This window comes from Pelobates fuscus, chromosome 9, assembly GCF_036172605.1.
Source record: "Pelobates fuscus isolate aPelFus1 chromosome 9, aPelFus1.pri, whole genome shotgun sequence".
Lineage (NCBI taxonomy): Eukaryota > Metazoa > Chordata > Amphibia > Anura > Pelobatidae > Pelobates > Pelobates fuscus.
Window position 1 is genome coordinate 168,078,630 of NC_086325.1, and position 18,677 is coordinate 168,097,306.

General features: G+C 44.7%; 2 protein-coding genes across 2 annotated transcripts; one reads left to right on the forward strand and one right to left on the reverse strand.

Annotated features, from left to right (window-relative positions):
• The first annotated feature begins 2,331 nt into the window (after nucleotides 1-2,331).
• Nucleotides 2,332-6,516, forward strand: LOC134572684 (tripartite motif-containing protein 2-like). Its single transcript, XM_063431791.1, has 2 exons — nucleotides 2,332-3,044; nucleotides 6,147-6,516. The coding sequence occupies exons 1-2, from the start codon at nucleotides 2,455-2,457 to the stop codon at nucleotides 6,166-6,168; spliced, it is 612 nt and encodes a 203-aa protein (XP_063287861.1). The 5' UTR covers nucleotides 2,332-2,454; the 3' UTR covers nucleotides 6,169-6,516.
• Nucleotides 6,517-8,777: 2,261 nt separating this feature from the next.
• Nucleotides 8,778-17,470, reverse strand: LOC134573346 (uncharacterized). Its single transcript, XM_063433044.1, has 2 exons — nucleotides 17,435-17,470; nucleotides 8,778-10,116 (listed from the first exon to the last, which is right to left on the reverse strand). Exon 2 carries the CDS (start codon nucleotides 10,110-10,112, stop codon nucleotides 9,126-9,128), a length of 987 nt encoding a protein of 328 aa, XP_063289114.1. The 5' UTR covers nucleotides 10,113-10,116; nucleotides 17,435-17,470; the 3' UTR covers nucleotides 8,778-9,125.
• Nucleotides 17,471-18,677: the final 1,207 nt, after the last annotated feature.

Consider the following 18,677-nt stretch of genomic DNA (forward strand, 5'->3'; position numbering starts at 1 on the left):
CACTTAGGGCTTTCTCAAGTGGTAAACCACGTGAGAACGTGTTGTGGTTTTATGCTGTTGTTAAAATAAAGTATATTGGCTACCTCACTACCTGCCTTTTAGCCATATATTTTTAGAACTTATTATTATTATTTATTTTTATACTTTTACCTGATGACATCTGGACCCATCACCTACTGCGGACAACCAACCAAAGAAACCCTTGGTGGGGATCATACCACCCAGGCTTGATACATAGAGCGGTTAGTCTGCTCTCTCTATTGTAAGTATATTTTTTATTTACTTGATACTTACCTATCTATATAGAGAGCACTATTGGCTGCTTTTTTTTTTTGTAATTCCATATGATTTACCTCATCGTTACCCAGTTGTGATTTACCATCATTCTACTGTGCACCAAAACCAGAAGGATATCCTGCAAGTGGGGATTGTATACCACTGCAAGTGTCGTTTGTCCTACCATGTACTAACCTGTTGTTTGTGTTGGAGACCCCATGTAGGGGTCCGTGTCTGTAAAAACCCTGTGTACAAAATAAACTAAGTCAGTCAGTGTTGTAGCCTCCAGGACTGTGTTTCATCCAGTTACTGGGGGGGAAATGGATGCCTGCTAGTTGTAAGGGAAATAGCAGAGGTAACCGGTCAGGTACCCATGGTACACTACAGTGTAGATTTGGTTTCAGACAGGACAATAAATCAAATTAAGAAAGTGAGATCCTTACTAGCAAAGTGGGAATAGGGAGCCTGGAATGTGCAGGGAACCTGGAATAGAGCACGGTGCTTGGCATGGAGCAGGGAGCTTGGCATGGAGCAGGGAGCTTGGCATGGAGCATGGAGCTTGGCATGGAGCAGGGAGCTTGGCATGGAGCATGGAGCTTGGCATGGAGCAGGGAGCTTGGCATGGAGCATGGAGCTTGGCATGGAGCAGGGAGCTTGGCATGGAGCAGGGAGCAGGGAGCTTGGCATGGAGCAGGGAGCTTGGCATGGAGCATGGAGCTTGGCATGTAGCAGGGAGCTTGGCATGGAGCAGGGAGCAGGGAGCTTGGCATGGAGCAGGGAGCTTGGCATGGAGCAGGGAGCAGGGAGCTTGGCATGGAGCAGGGAGCTTGGCATTGAGCATGGAGCTTGGCATGGAGCATGGAGCTTGGCATGGAGCAGGGAGCTTGGCATGGAGCAGGGAGGCTGAAATAAAGCATGGAATAGTCCATGGAGCATGGCATATAGCAGAGAACTTGGAATGGAGCAGTGAGAGTGGAATGGAGCAGGGAGCCTGGAATAGCAGGGAGCTTGGCATGGAGCAGAGAGTTTAGGATGGAGCAGGGAGTTTGAGATGGAGCATAGAGCCTGAGCATGGGATGAAGCAGGGAGCATGGAATATAACAGGGAGCCTGGGATTGAGCAGGGAGCTTGGGGTGGAGCAGGGAGCGTGGGATGAAGTAGGGAGCATGGAATATAACAGGGAGCCTGGGATGGAGCATGGAGCTTGTGATAGAGCAGGGAGCATGGGATGAAGTAGGGAGCATGGAATATAACAGGGAGCCTGGGATTGAGCAGGGAGCTTGGGATAGAGCAGGGAGCGTGGGATGAAGTAGGGAGCATGGAATATAACAGGGAGCCTGGGATGGAGCAGGGAGCCTGGGATGGAGCAGGGAGCTTGTGATAGAGCAGGGAGCATGGGATGAAGTAGGGAGCATGGAATATAACAGGGAGCCTGGGATGGAGCAGGGAGCCTGGGATGGAGCAGGGAGCTTGGGATGGAGCATGGAGCTTGGGATGGAGCTTGTGATAGAGCAGGGAGCATGGGATGAAGTAGGGAGCATGGAATATAACAGGGAGCCTGGGATGGAGCAGGGAGTTTGAGATGGAGCAGGGAGCGTGGGATGGAGCATGGAGCTTGGGATGGAGCTTGTGATAGAGCAGGGAGCATGGGATGAAGTAGGGAGCATGGAATATAACAGGGAGCCTGGGATGGAGCAGGGAGTTTGAGATGGAGCAGGGAGCGTGGGATGGAGCATGGAGCTTGGGATGGAGCTTGTGATAGAGCAGGGAGCATGGGATGAAGTAGGGAGCATGGAATATAACAGGAAGCCTGGGATTGAGCATGGAGCTTGGGATGGAGCATGGAGCTTGTGGTGGAGCCTGTACCATGCTTTGCTCAGACACGTCAAAGTCTGGCTGTTCTCACCTTTACTCCACCATCAGTGTAATTTGGGCAGTAATTGTATAGGAAGCTATTTGTTTCTTGCTCTAAAGAGAAAGTGATCTGGTGAGTTCGGCCCCTGGTATTTAAACACACCATTTCCTTGTTAGTTTCTGTAAACCGGCAGCCAGGTTTTGGATTTCCCCAAGGCTGGTCACGGGAACATTTTCTAAATTCGTCTAAGCAGAGCTTCGCAGGTTAGTAGTGATCGATCACCCGTGGAACTTTCAACTAAAGTGATTTGGGTACCACTGACCATGGCATTGGCACAGAGCAGTAATGTCTCTCCTGATATAGAGAGCTGCACGGTTTGCATGGAGGACTACACTGCGGAGGGGCCCCAGAAGCCGCGGATATTGGCTGCCTGCTTACACACCTTCTGTGAAGACTGTCTGGAGAAGCTCGGAGTCGGAGAGGAGAGCAATTATAGGATCTTGTGCCCCATATGTCGCGAACTAAATATTCTATTAAACAGGGATGGGATCCAGTCTCTGCCCATTAACACCAGGGCGCCCTGCTTCTCAAACATTGAAGCAGCCGTAGGGGAATACAACGTTTTGGCATTCATTGACCCAGATGTTCCATCCTGCCCTGTCTGCGGGGGCATCACACTATTTTACCCCTGCGGTCAGGAGGCAGACATCATTCAGTGCCACACCTGTAAGTGGGTGAGTGAAGATATGCCTCAAATCCCAGAATGGAATGGGTTAACCAATCAGACCCCAATACAGGAAAACAGTAACAGAACATTACATCAGATGATAACACAGGGAACCCAAACACAGAATACAGCGCCCCTATCTGGCCGTAGCAAGTGTGTGTCCCGCAGAATGATCAACTACCTGAGGTAAGTTAGACATTCAGCAGCTGCCGCACCTGCTGAGTACAGAAATATTGGAGGCCAGGCCACACGAGGGGCCCTCAGGAAATGATCAGCCTCCTCTGGGGGACAGCAATATTCTGCAGGAGGATTAGGGTGCTGACTGCATTGGGGTTCAGGGGAATACTTTGTACAGGTAAAGCAGGAGTGGGGTACAGGCAAAGGATAGAGTGGTGTACAGGCAAAGGGTGTAGTGGGGTACAGGCGAAGGATTGAGTGGGGTACAGGCGAAGGATTGAGTGGGGTACGGTTGAAGGATAGAGTGGGGTTCAGGCAAATGATGTAGTCGGGTACAGGCAAAGGATGGAATGGGGTACAAGCGAAGGATGGAATGGGGTATAGGTGAAGGATTAAATGGGGTAGAGGCGAAGGATTTAGTGGGGTACAGGCGAAAGATGTAGTAGGGTTGTGGCGAAGGGTGTAGTAGGGTTGTGGCGAAGGGTGTAGTGGGGTCCAGGCAAAGGATGTAGTGGGGTACAGGCGAAGGATGGAATTGGGTACAGGGGAAGGATGTAGTAGGGTATAGGCGAAGGATGGAATGGGGTACAGGTGAAAGGATGGAATGGGGTACAGGCAAGGAATGGAATGGGGTAGAGGCGAAGGTTGTAGTGGGGTACAGGTGAAGGATGGAATAGGGTACAGGGGAAGGATGTAGTGGGGTACAGGCGAAGGATTTAGTGGGGTACAGGCGAAGGATGTAGTGGGGTACAGGCGAAGGATGTAGTGGGGTACAGGCAAAGGATGGAGTGGGGTACAGGCAAAGGATGGAATAGGGAACAGGCAAAGGATATAGAGGGGTACAGGCGAAGGATGTAGTGGGGTACAGGTGAAAGGATGGAATAGGGTACAGGCGAAAGGATGGAATGGGGTACAGGCGAAAGGATGGAATGGGGTACAGGCGAAAGGATGGAATGGGGAACAGGCAAAGGATGGAATGGGGAACAGGCAAAGGATGTAGTGGGGTACAGCCAAAGGATGTAGTGTGGTACAGGCAAGGAATGGAATGGGGTAGAGGCGAAGGTTGTAGTGGGGTACAGGTGAAGGATGGAATGGGGTACAGGTGAAGGATGTAGTGGGGTACAGGTGAAGGATGGAATGGGGTACAGTGGAGTGGTGTCAAGGTGAGATGGAAATGTCAAGCCTTGTGAAAAGGCGATTTGCATATAAATGGTTCCACAGGGAAATTCACAGAATTGCTCGTCAAGTCCAATACATACTCAGTCAATGTAATCTCCCCGTCAATGTAATCTCCCCGTCAATCCAATCTCCCCGTCAATCCAATCTCCTACCAATCCAATCTCCCCGTCAATCCAATCTCCCCATCAATACAATCTCCTTATCAACACAATCTCCCACCAGTCAAATCTCCCCATCAATCTAATCTGCCACCAATCCAAACTCCCCGTCAATCTAATCTGCCACCAATCAAATCTCCCCATCAATCTAATCTGCCACCAATCCAATCTCATCTCCCACCAACCCAATCTCCTACCAATCCAATCTCCCCGTCAATCCAATCTCCTACCAATCCAATCTCCCCGTCAATTCAATCTCCTACCAATCCAATCTCCCCATCAATACAATCTCCTTATCAACCCAATCTCCCACCAATCCAAACTCCCCGTCAATCTAATCTGCCACCAATCAAATCTCCCCGTCAATCTAATCTCCCCGTCAATCCAATCTCCTACCAATCCAATCTCCCCGTCAATCCAATCTCCTACCAATCCAATCTCCCCATCAATATAATCTCCTTATCAACCCAATCTCCCACCAATCAAATCTCCCCATCAATCTAATATGCCACCAATCCAAACTCTGTGATGGACCGCCGCCACCAAGTACCATGCCCACTGCATATTTGTGTGTTTTTCCCTTGTATCATGTGATCCCTCTGTGTTTCCCCAGGTATTTCTATGCCTTTCATGTATTGTGCCTGTATATGCAGCAGCTCTGTAGTATATAAGTGAAATGTATTGCTGTCTATGTCTCTCCCCTTTTCCCCCTCATTTTTCCTGTCACAGCAGGGACACAGAGATACTGCCAGCCCAGTTTAACATTGTCCTTCCTCCCTTCCCCTTCAGCTTCTTGGGATTGAAACCCCTGTTGTTTTTGTGTTGGAGACCCCATGTAGGGGTCTGTGTCTGTAAAAACCATGTGTACAAAATAAACAAAGTCAATCAGTGTTGTAACCTCCAGGACTGTGTTTCATCCAGTTACTGGGGGGGGGGGAATGAATGCCTGCTTGTTGTAAGGGTTCCTGAACGGCTGAAGGAAGGGAAATAACGGAGGTAACTGGCCATTTCGCCACCTTTCAACAAGCTTTCACCTTCAGAATTATTTACTAAAGAACTGAAAGTGAATTCAGATTGAAGGGCAGAGCGGCCGATCCGGAAACATAGCTGGCTTAGAGAATGTTCCCAATTCACCTATTTTTACCTTAATTTGAAATCCGCTTTGAATTCTCACTTTAGTGAATAAACCGATAGTGTCCGACCGGTCACGTGCAAAGCAGGCCAGGGATGCACTACGGCAGTTACAGGATCAAATGGGTGAATCTACCCAGAATGGGGTCCTAGTCCCGCTACGAATGGGGACAGAGGGGTATTCACTGCAGTGGGAATCGCTGGAATTAATTTATAGTGAAATTCACATTCTCGGACCAAATAACCAAATTGGGAAAATTCCCCACGTCAGCTCTGTTTTTAATTCGGACGCTTCTGCCCTAAATCTGCAATTCACGTTGAATCCACTTTGAATTATCAGCAGTTCATACTTTATTGAATAACCTTGGCAGCCGGTGATGATTACTTTAGGGACAGAATATCCTCTCGGGGGTAGATACTTCGCTCTGAGGCAGCTGAAGGTGATCCAATGTTATAAAATAATCTGTTTCTATTTTCTAAACGTGTAATTACTTTACGTAACACACCAGGAAGGGAGGTATTTTGTTTAGATATTAAAATTATTTATTTATTTGTTTATCACTGCCTCTTCTGATTAGACCCGGAGGTAATTGTTTAACTTTAGCTCATAACACTAAAGTCATTTCTGTGATTTGTGTTTTAGGAAACGTTTGTCATTTCGCTGATACGACTTTTCCGAAGACGATATGAAACAGAGAAGAGAAACACCAGATAATCTATTTATTGGAAGGAAGATCAATATTACCACCAGCTTTATATCGGACATCGATATTGGGTTTCACATAGTGTTTATTCCGCATATCTTTCAAAAACAAATAAAATCATGAAAAAAAAAGTGTTAAAGACAGCTCTATCTAAATATCTGGATTGAATCGGGATCTAATCAGGAAAAATCTGTCCCTGTCTCCTTGCCTTCTGCAAACACCGGATTCAAACCTACAGTCAGTTTTCGAATCTCCCACACAGTCCCTCCTGCTACAATCGCACCCTGCTGCTCCCCATTAATATAACCATCCCCCCTGCTCCCCATTAATATAACCACCCCGCCTGCTCCCCATTAATATAACCATCCCCCACTGCTCCCCATTAATATAACCACCCCCCCGCTCCCCATTAATATAACCATCCCCCCTGCTCCCCATTAATATAACCATCCCCCCCTGCTCCCCATTAATATAACCATCCCCCCCTGCTCCCCATTAATATAACCATCCCCCCCTGCTCCCCATTAATATAACCACCCCGCCTGCTCCCCATTAATATAACCATCCCCCATTGCTCCCCATTAATATAACCATCCCCCCTGCTCCCCATTAATATAACCACCCCCCCCCCGCTCCCCATTAATTTAACCATCCCCCTGCTCTCCATTAGTATAACCACCCCCCCACTGCACCCCATTAATATAATCACCCCCATTGCTCCCCATTAATATAACCATCCCCCCTGCTCCCCATTAATATAACCATCCCCCACTGCTCCCCATTAATATAACCATCCCCCCCCTGCTCCCCATTAATATAACCATCCCCCCCTGCTCCCCATTAATATAACCATCCCCCCCTGCTCCCCATTAATATAACCACCCCGCCTGCTCCCCATTAATATAACCATCCCCCACTGCTCCCCATTAATATAACCATCCCCCCTGCTCCCCATTAATATAACCACCCCCCCCCGCTCCCCATTAATTTAACCATCCCCCTGCTCTCCATTAGTATAACCACCCCCCCACTGCACCCCATTAATATAATCACCCCCATTGCTCCCCATTAATATAACCATCCCCCCTGCTCCCCATTAATATAACCATCCCCCACTGCTCCCCATTAATATAACCATCCCCCCTGCTCCCCATTAATATAACCACCCCCCCACTGCACCCCATTAATATAATCACCCCCATTGCTCCCCATTAATATAACCATCCCCCCTGCTCCCCATTAATATAACCATCCCCCACTGCTCCCCATTAATATAACCATCCCCCACTGCTCCCCATTAATATAACCATCCCCCCCTGCTCCCCATTAGTATAACCATCCCCCCTGCTCCCCATTAATATAACCATCCCCCCCTGCTCCCCATTAATATAACCATCCCCCCCTGCTCCCCATTAATATAACCACCCCCCCCCCCCCACTGCTCCCCATTAATATAATCACCCCCATTGCTCCCCAACGTGTTCTATGATAGTTTGTATAAATGTTTTCTTGCTGTCTGTCTGACCAGTATGTTTGGTTGATTGATGTGTAAGGGCTGTATATAATAAAGCTGTAGGTGCGAAGCCCTGCGGGGGCGGGGATAGATGGATTCACCCTTTGAGTACTGTGCGCAGCTCTGACTTTCCTACCATTTCCACACACCCTTATAGGCAAGACATGGATGTGGTGAACGTTGGATGAGCGTGATGAGAAATATAGTTCAAAACATCTGGGGTGCCAAGTTCAAGCTATAGGTTCTATGTGGCCCCTCCGGCAGTGAAAGTTTTATCAGAGTCCATACAGATGTTCAAACAGCTACTAGATGCATACTTGCAAAGACAGAATATTCAAGGATATCATCTTTCAATGTAGGGTAATAACTGCTGGATCCAAGGATAAATCTGACTGCCATTCTGGGGTCAAGAAGGAATTTTTTGTCCTAGCTTGTTGCAAAATTGTGCTTCAAACTGGGTTTTTTTTTTTTTTGCCTTCTTTTGGATCAGCGGCAAAGGGCATATGTGAGGAAGGCTGAACTTGATGGACGCAAGTCTCTTTTCAGCTATGTAACTATGTAACTATGTAACTATGAAAGCGTTAAGTCCGGCTTAGAACATGGGTGTGGGACGGGTGGAGGTGACTTTGCAATATAAACTCCAGATAACGTATCATGGTGGAGATATCTGGGAACCTTCCGTCCTGTAACAAGGCACCGAATCCTTAGGGCAGATTATTATTATCATACAGCTCCTGCAGGCTCAGCGGCGCTGTACGGTTTAAAATGACTACAAACAAGTTAACATTAAGGCCTTTAAACAGAAATGGCAAATTATAGGTTACACAATAGCAAACTTAGTGTAATATTTGCAATTTGATTATTTTGTCCTGAAATTCACAGTTCTCTTCCCAATATTCCACGTTCCCAATTTCAGTAAATAGTCCCATAAATACGACGTAACACATTTACGGAGAGAAATTGTTTGTAGGAGGGCAGGATTCAATATACAGGCTGACATTTAATTAGTTTCCCTTCAATTAAACATCATTACTGCAAGAAAAAAAAGTATGTTTTCAGATCTGTCTGGTTATTAATAAAACTCGACTACTGGTCTATTGGTATGAAAGAGATTTAATGGTTCTTCTGTCATGGAGATTGGTAAGGGGTTGATTCACTAAACCGCGAATTACCAAGCATTACTTAATTTATAGTAAAATACATTTTGAATAAAAGTTCTATGCCAGCAGCACCTGCCATTAACTCACTGTTTAGCAAATAAAGCCCTTAAAATGTTTTTCAGTAAAATGACCCTCAAGCCACTGGTGAGGCTGTACCCCGCGTTTCTATGGAATGTGATTATCTATTGGAATTCCAAAAGGGAGTAACTATTATCAATATTAAATCAGAAAATCTACTTTCCTATCTACTTAAGAAATATAATTAATAAAGCTAAAATTATAATAGGTAGGAAGATTATAAAAAAACTGGCAAATTCTGCAATTAATAGCACAAACAATAGTGTCCGGTATGCGCATGAAGAGCGTCGTTTTAATCTGAATGTAAATGCGATAAATCCTCGTGAATATCTAAAACAGGGAGGGAAAATAAACCGTGGATTGTTGCGGAAGCGAGTCTGGAATCGATATTCCAAAGCGCCGCACAGTCCGGGCGTCCGAGTCGGTACATCGAGTTCAACACGAACGGGCTCATTGCATCGAGCAATATTTTCCATCATTTGTTCCTGCATCCTACGAACCTCAAACTTCAGCATTGGGGTCTGCTGCCGGCAAATGGGACACGAAATCCGTCCAACATTCCCATGGCCAGTCAGGGTCATTATGCTGGAGACGCAACTGTCACAGATGAAATGGTTGCAGTGAAGCTCTGCTCGCTTGTGTTCACGGGCGTCATAAAACTCTGTGCAGATCGGGCACTCCTGCCTTGACTCACTCCGTGCCAGCAGTGGTATCAAGGAGCCATCCTCAGCATTGCCAACGTTCCCGGCCAATAACACAGCTTTCAGTGGCTCCGGTGAAGATATCGGTGAAGATATCGGTGAAGACCCACCTTTCTGATCTGTGGCCTTGGACAACAGGGAAAGATCAGGGTGGACACCTCCTCCAGTTATGTCCACGACATATGGGTCATATGAAGGATCCTTGTTCCGTTCCGTTATTAGACCACTTGGAAGTTGTATCTTGCCATCCTCCAGTGGAACCCGTAAAGGATCAAAAGTCAGTTGACCAGCAAGTGAAAGGTCATCACTCTCTTTATCTATAGGCTCATCCACACAGACCGGACATGATGCCCCTAAGAAAGCAGGACCTTGCGTTTTATCGTTGGGCAACGTCAGGCCGCATCTGTCTTCCTGGAAGCCAGAGTCTTTGTGTGGGTCCAGAGGATGATCCATAATGCTAAAATGAAAGAGAACGTTTTAGAAAATCCATTACAGAAATAAATCTCAATTTCAGAAACAAGACTAAAATAGCCAAAGTCATATCAGACCTCCCAACATTTCACATGGACAAAGGGGAACACTCTGAATTTAGGGGTGTGAGTGGAGGTATGGCAAGGGGCGCGATATTCTAGTTTACTTATAACAATTTATAGAACTAAAATGTAACTTACAACGAGAACAATGTATCGTATTTACACAGACTGATTTCTAAACACATTTATAGCCGTTTAAAGACACATTACTGGGAGTATTATTACTGTGGAGCTCTGTGATACACTCAGACACATTACTGGGAGTATTATTGCTGTGGGGCTCTGTTATACACTCAGACACATTACTGGGAGTATTATTGCTGTGGAGCTCTGTTATACACTCAGACACATTACTGGGAGTATTATTGCTGTGGGGCTCTGTTATACACTCAGACCCATTACTGGGAGTATTATTGCTGTGGAGCTCTGTTATACACTGAGACACATTACTGGGAGTATTATTACTGTGGAGCTCTGTTATACACTCAGACACATTACTGGGAGTATTATTGCTGTGGAGCTCTGTTATACACTCAGACACATTACTGGGAGTATTATTGCTGTGGGGCTCTGTTATACACTCAGACACATTACTGGGAGTATTATTGCTGTGGAGCTCTGTTATACACTGAGACACATTACTGGGAGTATTATTACTGTGGAGCTCTGTTATACACTCAGACACATTACTGGGAGTATTATTGCTGTGGAGCTCTGTTATACACTCAGACACATTACTGGGAGTATTATTGCTGTGGGGCTCTGTTATACACTCAGACCCATTACTGGGAGTATTATTGCTGTGGAGCTCTGTTATACACTGAGACACATTACTGGGAGTGTTATTGCTGTGGAGCTCTGTTATACACTCAGACACATTACTGGGAGTATTATTGCTGTGGAGCTCTGTTATACACTCAGACACATTACTGGGAGTATTATTGCTGTGGGGCTCTGTTATACACTCAGACCCATTACTGGGAGTATTATTGCTGTGGAGCTCTGTTATACACTGAGACACATTACTGGGAGTATTATTACTGTGGAGCTCTGTTATACACTCAGACACATTACTGGGAGTATTATTGCTGTGGAGCTCTGTTATACGCTCAGACACATTACTGGGAGTATTATTGCTGTGGAGCTCTGTTATACACTCAGTCACATTACTGGGAGTATTATTGCTGTGGGGCTCTGTTATACACTCAGACACATTACTGGGAGTATTATTGCTGTGGAGCTCTGTTATACACTCAGACACATTACTGGGAGTATTATTGCTGTGGAGCTCTGTTATACACTCAGACACATTACTGGGAGTATTATTGCTGTGGAGCACTGTTATACACTCAGACACATTACTGGGAGTATTATTGCTGTGGAGCTCTGTTATACACTGAGACACATTACTGGGAGTATTATTACTGTGGAGCTCTGTTATACACTCAGACACATTACTGGGAGTATTATTGCTGTGGAGCTCTGTTATACACTCAGACACATTACTGGGAGTATTATTGCTGTGGAGCTCTGTTATACACTCAGACACATTACTGGGAGTATTATTGCTGTGGGGCTCTGTTATACACTCACACATTACTGGGAGTATTATTACTGTGGAGCTCTGTTATACACTCAGACACATTACTGGGAGTATTATTGCTGTGGAGCTCTGTTATACACTGAGACACATTACTGGGAGTATTATTGCTGTGGGGCTCTGTTATACACTCAGACACATTACTGGGAGTATTATTGCGGTGGAGCTCTGTTATACACACAGACACATTACTGGGAGTATTATTGCTGTGGAGCTCTGTTATACACACAGACACATTACTGGGAGTATTATTACTGTGGAGCTCTGTTATACACTCAGACACATTACTGGGAGTATTATTACTTTGGAGCTCTGTTATACACTCAGACACATTACTGGGAGTATTATTACTGTGGGGCTCTGTTATACACACAGACACATTACTGGGAGTATTATTGCTGTGGAGCTCTGTTATACACTCAGACACATTACTGGGAGTATTATTGCTGTGGAGCTCTGTTATACACTCAGACACATTACTGGGAGTATTATTGCTGTGGGGCTCTGTTATACACTCAGACACATTACTGGGAGTATTATTGCTGTGGAGCTCTGTTATACACTCAGACACATTACTGGGAGTATTATTGCTGTGGAGCTCTGTTATACACTCAGACACATTACTGGGAGTATTATTGCTGTGGAGCTCTGTTATACACACAGACACATTACTGGGAGTATTATTGCTGTGGAGCTCTGTTATACACTCAGACACATTACTGGGAGTATTATTGCTGTGGAGCTCTGTTATACACTCAGACACATTACTGGGAGTATTATTGCTGTGGAGCTCTGTTATACACACAGACACATTACTGGGAGTATTATTGCTGTGGAGCTCTGTTATACACACAGACACATTACTGGGAGTATTATTGCTGTGGAGCTCTGTTATACACTCAGACACATTACTGGGAGTATTATTGCTGTGGAGCTCTGTTATACACTGAGACACATTACTGGGAGTATTATTGCTGTGGGGCTCTGTTATACACTCAGACACATTACTGGGAGTATTATTGCTGTGGAGCTCTGTTATACACACAGACACATTACTGGGAGTATTATTGCTGTGGAGCTCTGTTATACACTCAGACACATTACTGGGAGTATTATTGCTGTGGAGCTCTGTTATACACTGAGACACATTACTGGGAGTATTATTGCTGTGGAGCTCTGTTATACACACAGACACATTACTGGGAGTATTATTACTGTGGAGCTCTGTTATACACTCAGACACATTACTGGGAGTATTATTACTTTGGAGCTCTGTTATACACTCAGACACATTACTGGGAGTATTATTACTGTGGGGCTCTGTTATACACACAGACACATTACTGGGAGTATTATTGCTGTGGAGCTCTGTTATACACTCAGACACATTACTGGGAGTATTATTGCTGTGAAGCTCTGTTATACACTCAGACACATTACTGGGAGTATTATTGCTGTGGGGCTCTGTTATACACTCAGACACATTACTGGGAGTATTATTGCTGTGGAGCTCTGTTATACACTCAGACACATTACTGGGAGTATTATTGCTGTGGAGCTCTGTTATACACTCAGACACATTACTGGGAGTATTATTGCTGTGGAGCTCTGTTATACACACAGACACATTACTGGGAGTATTATTGCTGTGGAGCTCTGTTATACACTGAGACACATTACTGGGAGTATTATTGCTGTGGGGCTCTGTTATACACTCAGACACATTACTGGGAGTATTATTGCTGTGGAGCTCTGTTATACACTCAGACACATTACTGGGAGTATTATTGCTGTGGAGCTCTGTTATACACTCAGACACATTACTGGGAGTATTATTGCTGTGGAGCTCTGTTATACACTGAGACACATTACTGGGAGTATTATTGCTGTGGAGCTCTGTTATACACACAGACACATTACTGGGAGTATTATTACTGTGGAGCTCTGTTATACACTCAGACACATTACTGGGAGTATTATTACTTTGGAGCTCTGTTATACACTCAGACACATTACTGGGAGTATTATTACTGTGGGGCTCTGTTATACACACAGACACATTACTGGGAGTATTATTGCTGTGGAGCTCTGTTATACACTCAGACACATTACTGGGAGTATTATTGCTGTGAAGCTCTGTTATACACTCAGACACATTACTGGGAGTATTATTGCTGTGGGGCTCTGTTATACACTCAGACACATTACTGGGAGTATTATTGCTGTGGAGCTCTGTTATACACTCAGACACATTACTGGGAGTATTATTGCTGTGGAGCTCTGTTATACACTCAGACACATTACTGGGAGTATTATTGCTGTGGAGCTCTGTTATACACACAGACACATTACTGGGAGTATTATTGCTGTGGAGCTCTGTTATACACTCAGACACATTACTGGGAGTATTATTGCTGTGGAGCTCTGTTATACACTGAGACACATTACTGGGAGTATTATTGCTGTGGGGCTCTGTTATACACTCAGACACATTACTGGGAGTATTATTGCTGTGGAGCTCTGTTATACACTGAGACACATTACTGGGAGTATTATTGCTGTGGGGCTCTGTTATACACTCAGACACATTACTGGGAGTATTATTGCTGTGGAGCTCTGTTATACACTCAGACACATTACTGGGAGTATTATTGCTGTGGAGCTCTGTTATACACTCAGACACATTACTGGGAGTATTATTGCTGTGGAGCTCTGTTATACACTGAGACACATTACTGGGAGTATTATTGCTGTGGAGCTCTGTTATACACACAGACACATTACTGGGAGTATTATTACTGTGGAGCTCTGTTATACACTCAGACACATTACTGGGAGTATTATTACTTTGGAGCTCTGTTATACATTCAGACACATTACTGGGAGTATTATTGCTGTGGGGCTCTGTTATACACTCAGTCACATTACTGGGAGTATTATTGCTGTGGAGCTCTGTTATACACTCAGACACATTACTGGGAGTATTATTGCTGTGGAGCTCTGTTATACACTCAGACACATTACTGGGAGTATTATTACTTTGGAGCTCTGTTATACACTCAGACACATTACTGGGAGTATTATTGCTGTGGAGCTCTGTTATACACTCAGACACATTACTGGGAGTATTATTGCTGTGGAGCTCTGTTATACACTGAGACACATTACTGGGAGTATTATTGCTGTGGAGCTCTGTTATACACTGAGACACATTACTGGGAGTATTATTGCTGTGGGGCTCTGTTATACACTCAGACACATTACTGGGAGTATTATTGCTGTGGAGCTCTGTTATACACACAGACACATTACTGGGAGTATTATTGCTGTGGAGCTCTGTTATACACTCAGTCACATTACTGGGAGTATTATTGCTGTGGGGCTCTGTTATACACACAGACAGACACATTACTGGGAGAATCACTCTCCTCCAGAAAGCATGTTTTTCAAGCTCTATATTACTGAACTCATTTCCAGCTGTACTCCATGTCAACCAGAATAATTGGATCTTCAGATTCCTGATAATAAAATAATTATAATAAACAGGATCCAAAATCAAGTCAAATGTCTTTCTGACCGTCAAAATGTGCAGTGTGTATGAGGGTATCACAGAGCTCCACAGCAATAAAACTCACAGTAATGTGCAGTGTGTATGAGGGTATCACAGAGCTCCACAGCAATAAAACTCACAGTAATGTGCAGTGTGTATGAGGGTATCACAGAGCTCCACAGCAATAAAACTCACAGTAATGTGCAGTGTGTATGAGGGTATCACAGAGCTCCACAGTAATAAAACTCACAGTAATGTGCAGTGTGTATGAGGGTATCACAGAGCTCCACAGCAATAAAACTCTCAGTAATGTGCAGTGTGTATGAGGGTATCACAGAGCTCCACAGTAATAAAACTCACAGTAATGTGCAGTGTGTATGAGGGTATCACAGAGCTCCACAGCAATAAAACTCACAGTAATGTGCAGTGTGTATGAGGGTATCACAGAGCTCCACAGCAATAAAACTCACAGTAATGTGCAGTGTGTATGAGGGTATCACAGAGCTCCCCAGCAATACAACTCACAGTAATGTGCAGTGTGTATGAGTATCACAGAGCTCCACAGCTATAAAACTCACAGTAATGTGCAGTGTGTATGAGGGTATCACAGAGCTCCACAGCAATAAAACTCACAGTAATGTGCAGTGTGTATGAGGGTATCACAGAGCTCCACAGCAATAAAACTCACAGTAATGTGCAGTGTGTATGAGGGTATCACAGAGCTCCCCAGCAATACAACTCACAGTAATGTGCAGTGTGTATGAGTATCACAGAGCTCCACAGCTATAAAACTCACAGTAATGTGCAGTGTGTATGAGGGTATCACAGAGCTCCACAGCTATAAAACTCACAGTAATGTGCAGTGTATGAGTGTATCACAGAGCTCCACAGTAATAAAACTCACAGTAATGTGCAGTGTGTATGAGGGTATCACAGAGCTCCACAGTAATAAAACACAGTAATGTGCAGTGTGTATGAGTGTATCACAGAGCTCCACAGCTATACAACTCACAGTAATGTGCAGTGTGTATGGGTGTATCACAGAGCTCCACAGCTATAAATCCCACAGTAATGTGCACTATATGACTGTATGCCAGAGCTCCATAGCTATAAAACTCACAGTAATGTGCAGTGTGTATGAGGGTATCACAGAGCTCCACAGTAATAAAACTCACATTAATGTACTGTGTATGAGTGTATCACAGAACCCCACAGCTATAAAACTCACAGTAATGTGCAGTGTGTATGAGGGTATCACAGAGCTCCACAGCAATAAAACTCACAGTCACTTTCTCTTTGGCCACTAACAATCATTAAATTCTGTGTTTTAAGGATCTTGTGCTCAATATATTCCAATATCTGGTTCCTTATTCCGAGAAGCTGCAAACCAGTTCTTCCCCAAACATAACCCAAACCAGTTGTGAAACTTAAGCAACAATCTTTGATTTAAAAAAAAGTCTCAAACTCTCAGTTTTTCAGTCTCTCAGTTTTTACTCACGACAATTCAGTGTTTAGTGAATAAACCCTTTGTGGGTGTGTATGCCAAACAATGTGCCAACCGATTTAATGCTCCCTCTGGAAGGCTATTCCAGGTATCTACTACCCTTTCTATAACACTGTTACTGCTTCCACTGGAAGGCTATTCCAAGTATCTACTACCCTTTCTATAACACTGTTACTGCTCCCACTGGAAGGCTATTCCAGGTATCTACTACCCTTTCTATATCACTGTTACTGCTCCCACTGGAAGGCTATTCCAGGTATCTACTACCCTTTCTATATCACTGTTACTGCTCCCACTGGAGGGCTATTCCAGGTATCTACTACCCTTTCTATATCACTGTTACTGCTCCCACTGGAAGGCTATTCCATGTATCTACTACCCTTTCTCTATCACTGTTACTGCTCCCACTGGAAGGCTATTCCAGGTATCTACTACCCTTTCTATGTCACGGTTACTACTCCCACTGGAAGGCTATACCATGTATCTACTACCTCCAACCCATTAAGGAGAACTGGTGATAAAGATTGCAGCACACACTGTAGAGATTTGAATATTCCTGGTATAAGACGCGGAGGTGGAATACCTGACCTGTATTGGAGCAGATCTGCGTCCGGCTTGTTACATTGTGATTCACTGTACAAGATTCTCTGCAGGTAAATACACCTTCCATGAGGAGGGTTGGAGCTAGACTTTTAGCCAATCAGAAGAGGTCTGACATTGTTGATTTAATCTCCAAACTATGCAGGTTTATCTCGAGCTCGCCTTCTCTGGACTGAGAAATGAACAGGTTTTGAGCAGCTCATCTGCAGCTGGCAAAGCATCATGGGAATTGCAGTACTACAACAGATGAAGGCATTTTGGCTACCCTGGGCTGACTTGTAGGTCCTGATTTTACTCCTTTTGGAACATCAACCCAGCATCCGTTATTAGATCTAAAGCATGGAGAAAGAGACTCTGGGTTTGGTGGGTGTCTGGCGGCACAGTGCCAATTGGAATGGAGAGACACTAACACAGCTCCGTACAATGAATTGATAGATCAAACTGTGGCAAGTTCTTTGCTGTTTCAGGGTGCCAAGATTTCTAGAATGAATTGTAACGTCAGCTGGGGCCAGGCCTATTCACAATAAGTGTCCAACCAGAACTGTATTCCAGGAGAGGGGATCCTTCGGCATTCCAGATGGTGTAGATAATGCTGGCAATGCATCATGGGAGATGTAGTTCACAAAATGTGGAGTGCCGAAGGTCGCCTGCCCCTGCTATTCCCTCAATGTTCCTCCATATAGTGTGAATCCTTCCCGGAGGAGTGGAGGCTGTTATAGCAATATGGGAACAATCTTTGTACTAGTGATTGTAATTCTGCAATGAGATTAGGCCAAACACTGTGTTAAGAAGCACCCAGGAAACAGGCGTGCCACATTTACTGCCCACGGCTTACAAATCAGGTCCGTCAGGCAGGACTAGCTCTCAGTCAGATGGATCCAGTCTGAACTTCCCATCGGGGCTATTGCAATCATCAGTTTCATTTCAGTGACAGTGTCACACCTTTTAACTGTTACTGTTTCTTTAAACTCACAAGTTCTGCAAATAATGGCCTGTGCTGTTGCTTTTATCAGAGATATTTATAAACGTCATACAATCGTGCAGGAAGCCAGTGATTTTAATATAACTCTGCATTCAAAGACACACGGCAAAATTAACCTAATTATCTTCGATGACTACCTGGTGTTAATAGAACACATCGTTCCCTTTCACATCAATTTGACAACTGTCACAATATTAAAGTAGTCTGGCCGCCTTTAACTTGTTTGATTTCTGACCCGGCATAAAAAAC

Excerpts from the sequence above, each read along its gene's own strand:
- LOC134572684 (XM_063431791.1), top strand. The coding sequence starts at position 2,455 with ATGGCATTGGCACAGAGCAGTAATGTCTCTCCTGATATAGAGAGCTGC. Across the intron at positions 3,045-6,146 it reads AGAATGATCAACTACCTGAG|GAAACGTTTGTCATTTCGCT; the intron begins GTAAGTTAGACA and ends TTTGTGTTTTAG.
- LOC134573346 (XM_063433044.1), bottom strand. The coding sequence starts at position 10,112 with ATGGATCATCCTCTGGACCCACACAAAGACTCTGGCTTCCAGGAAGAC.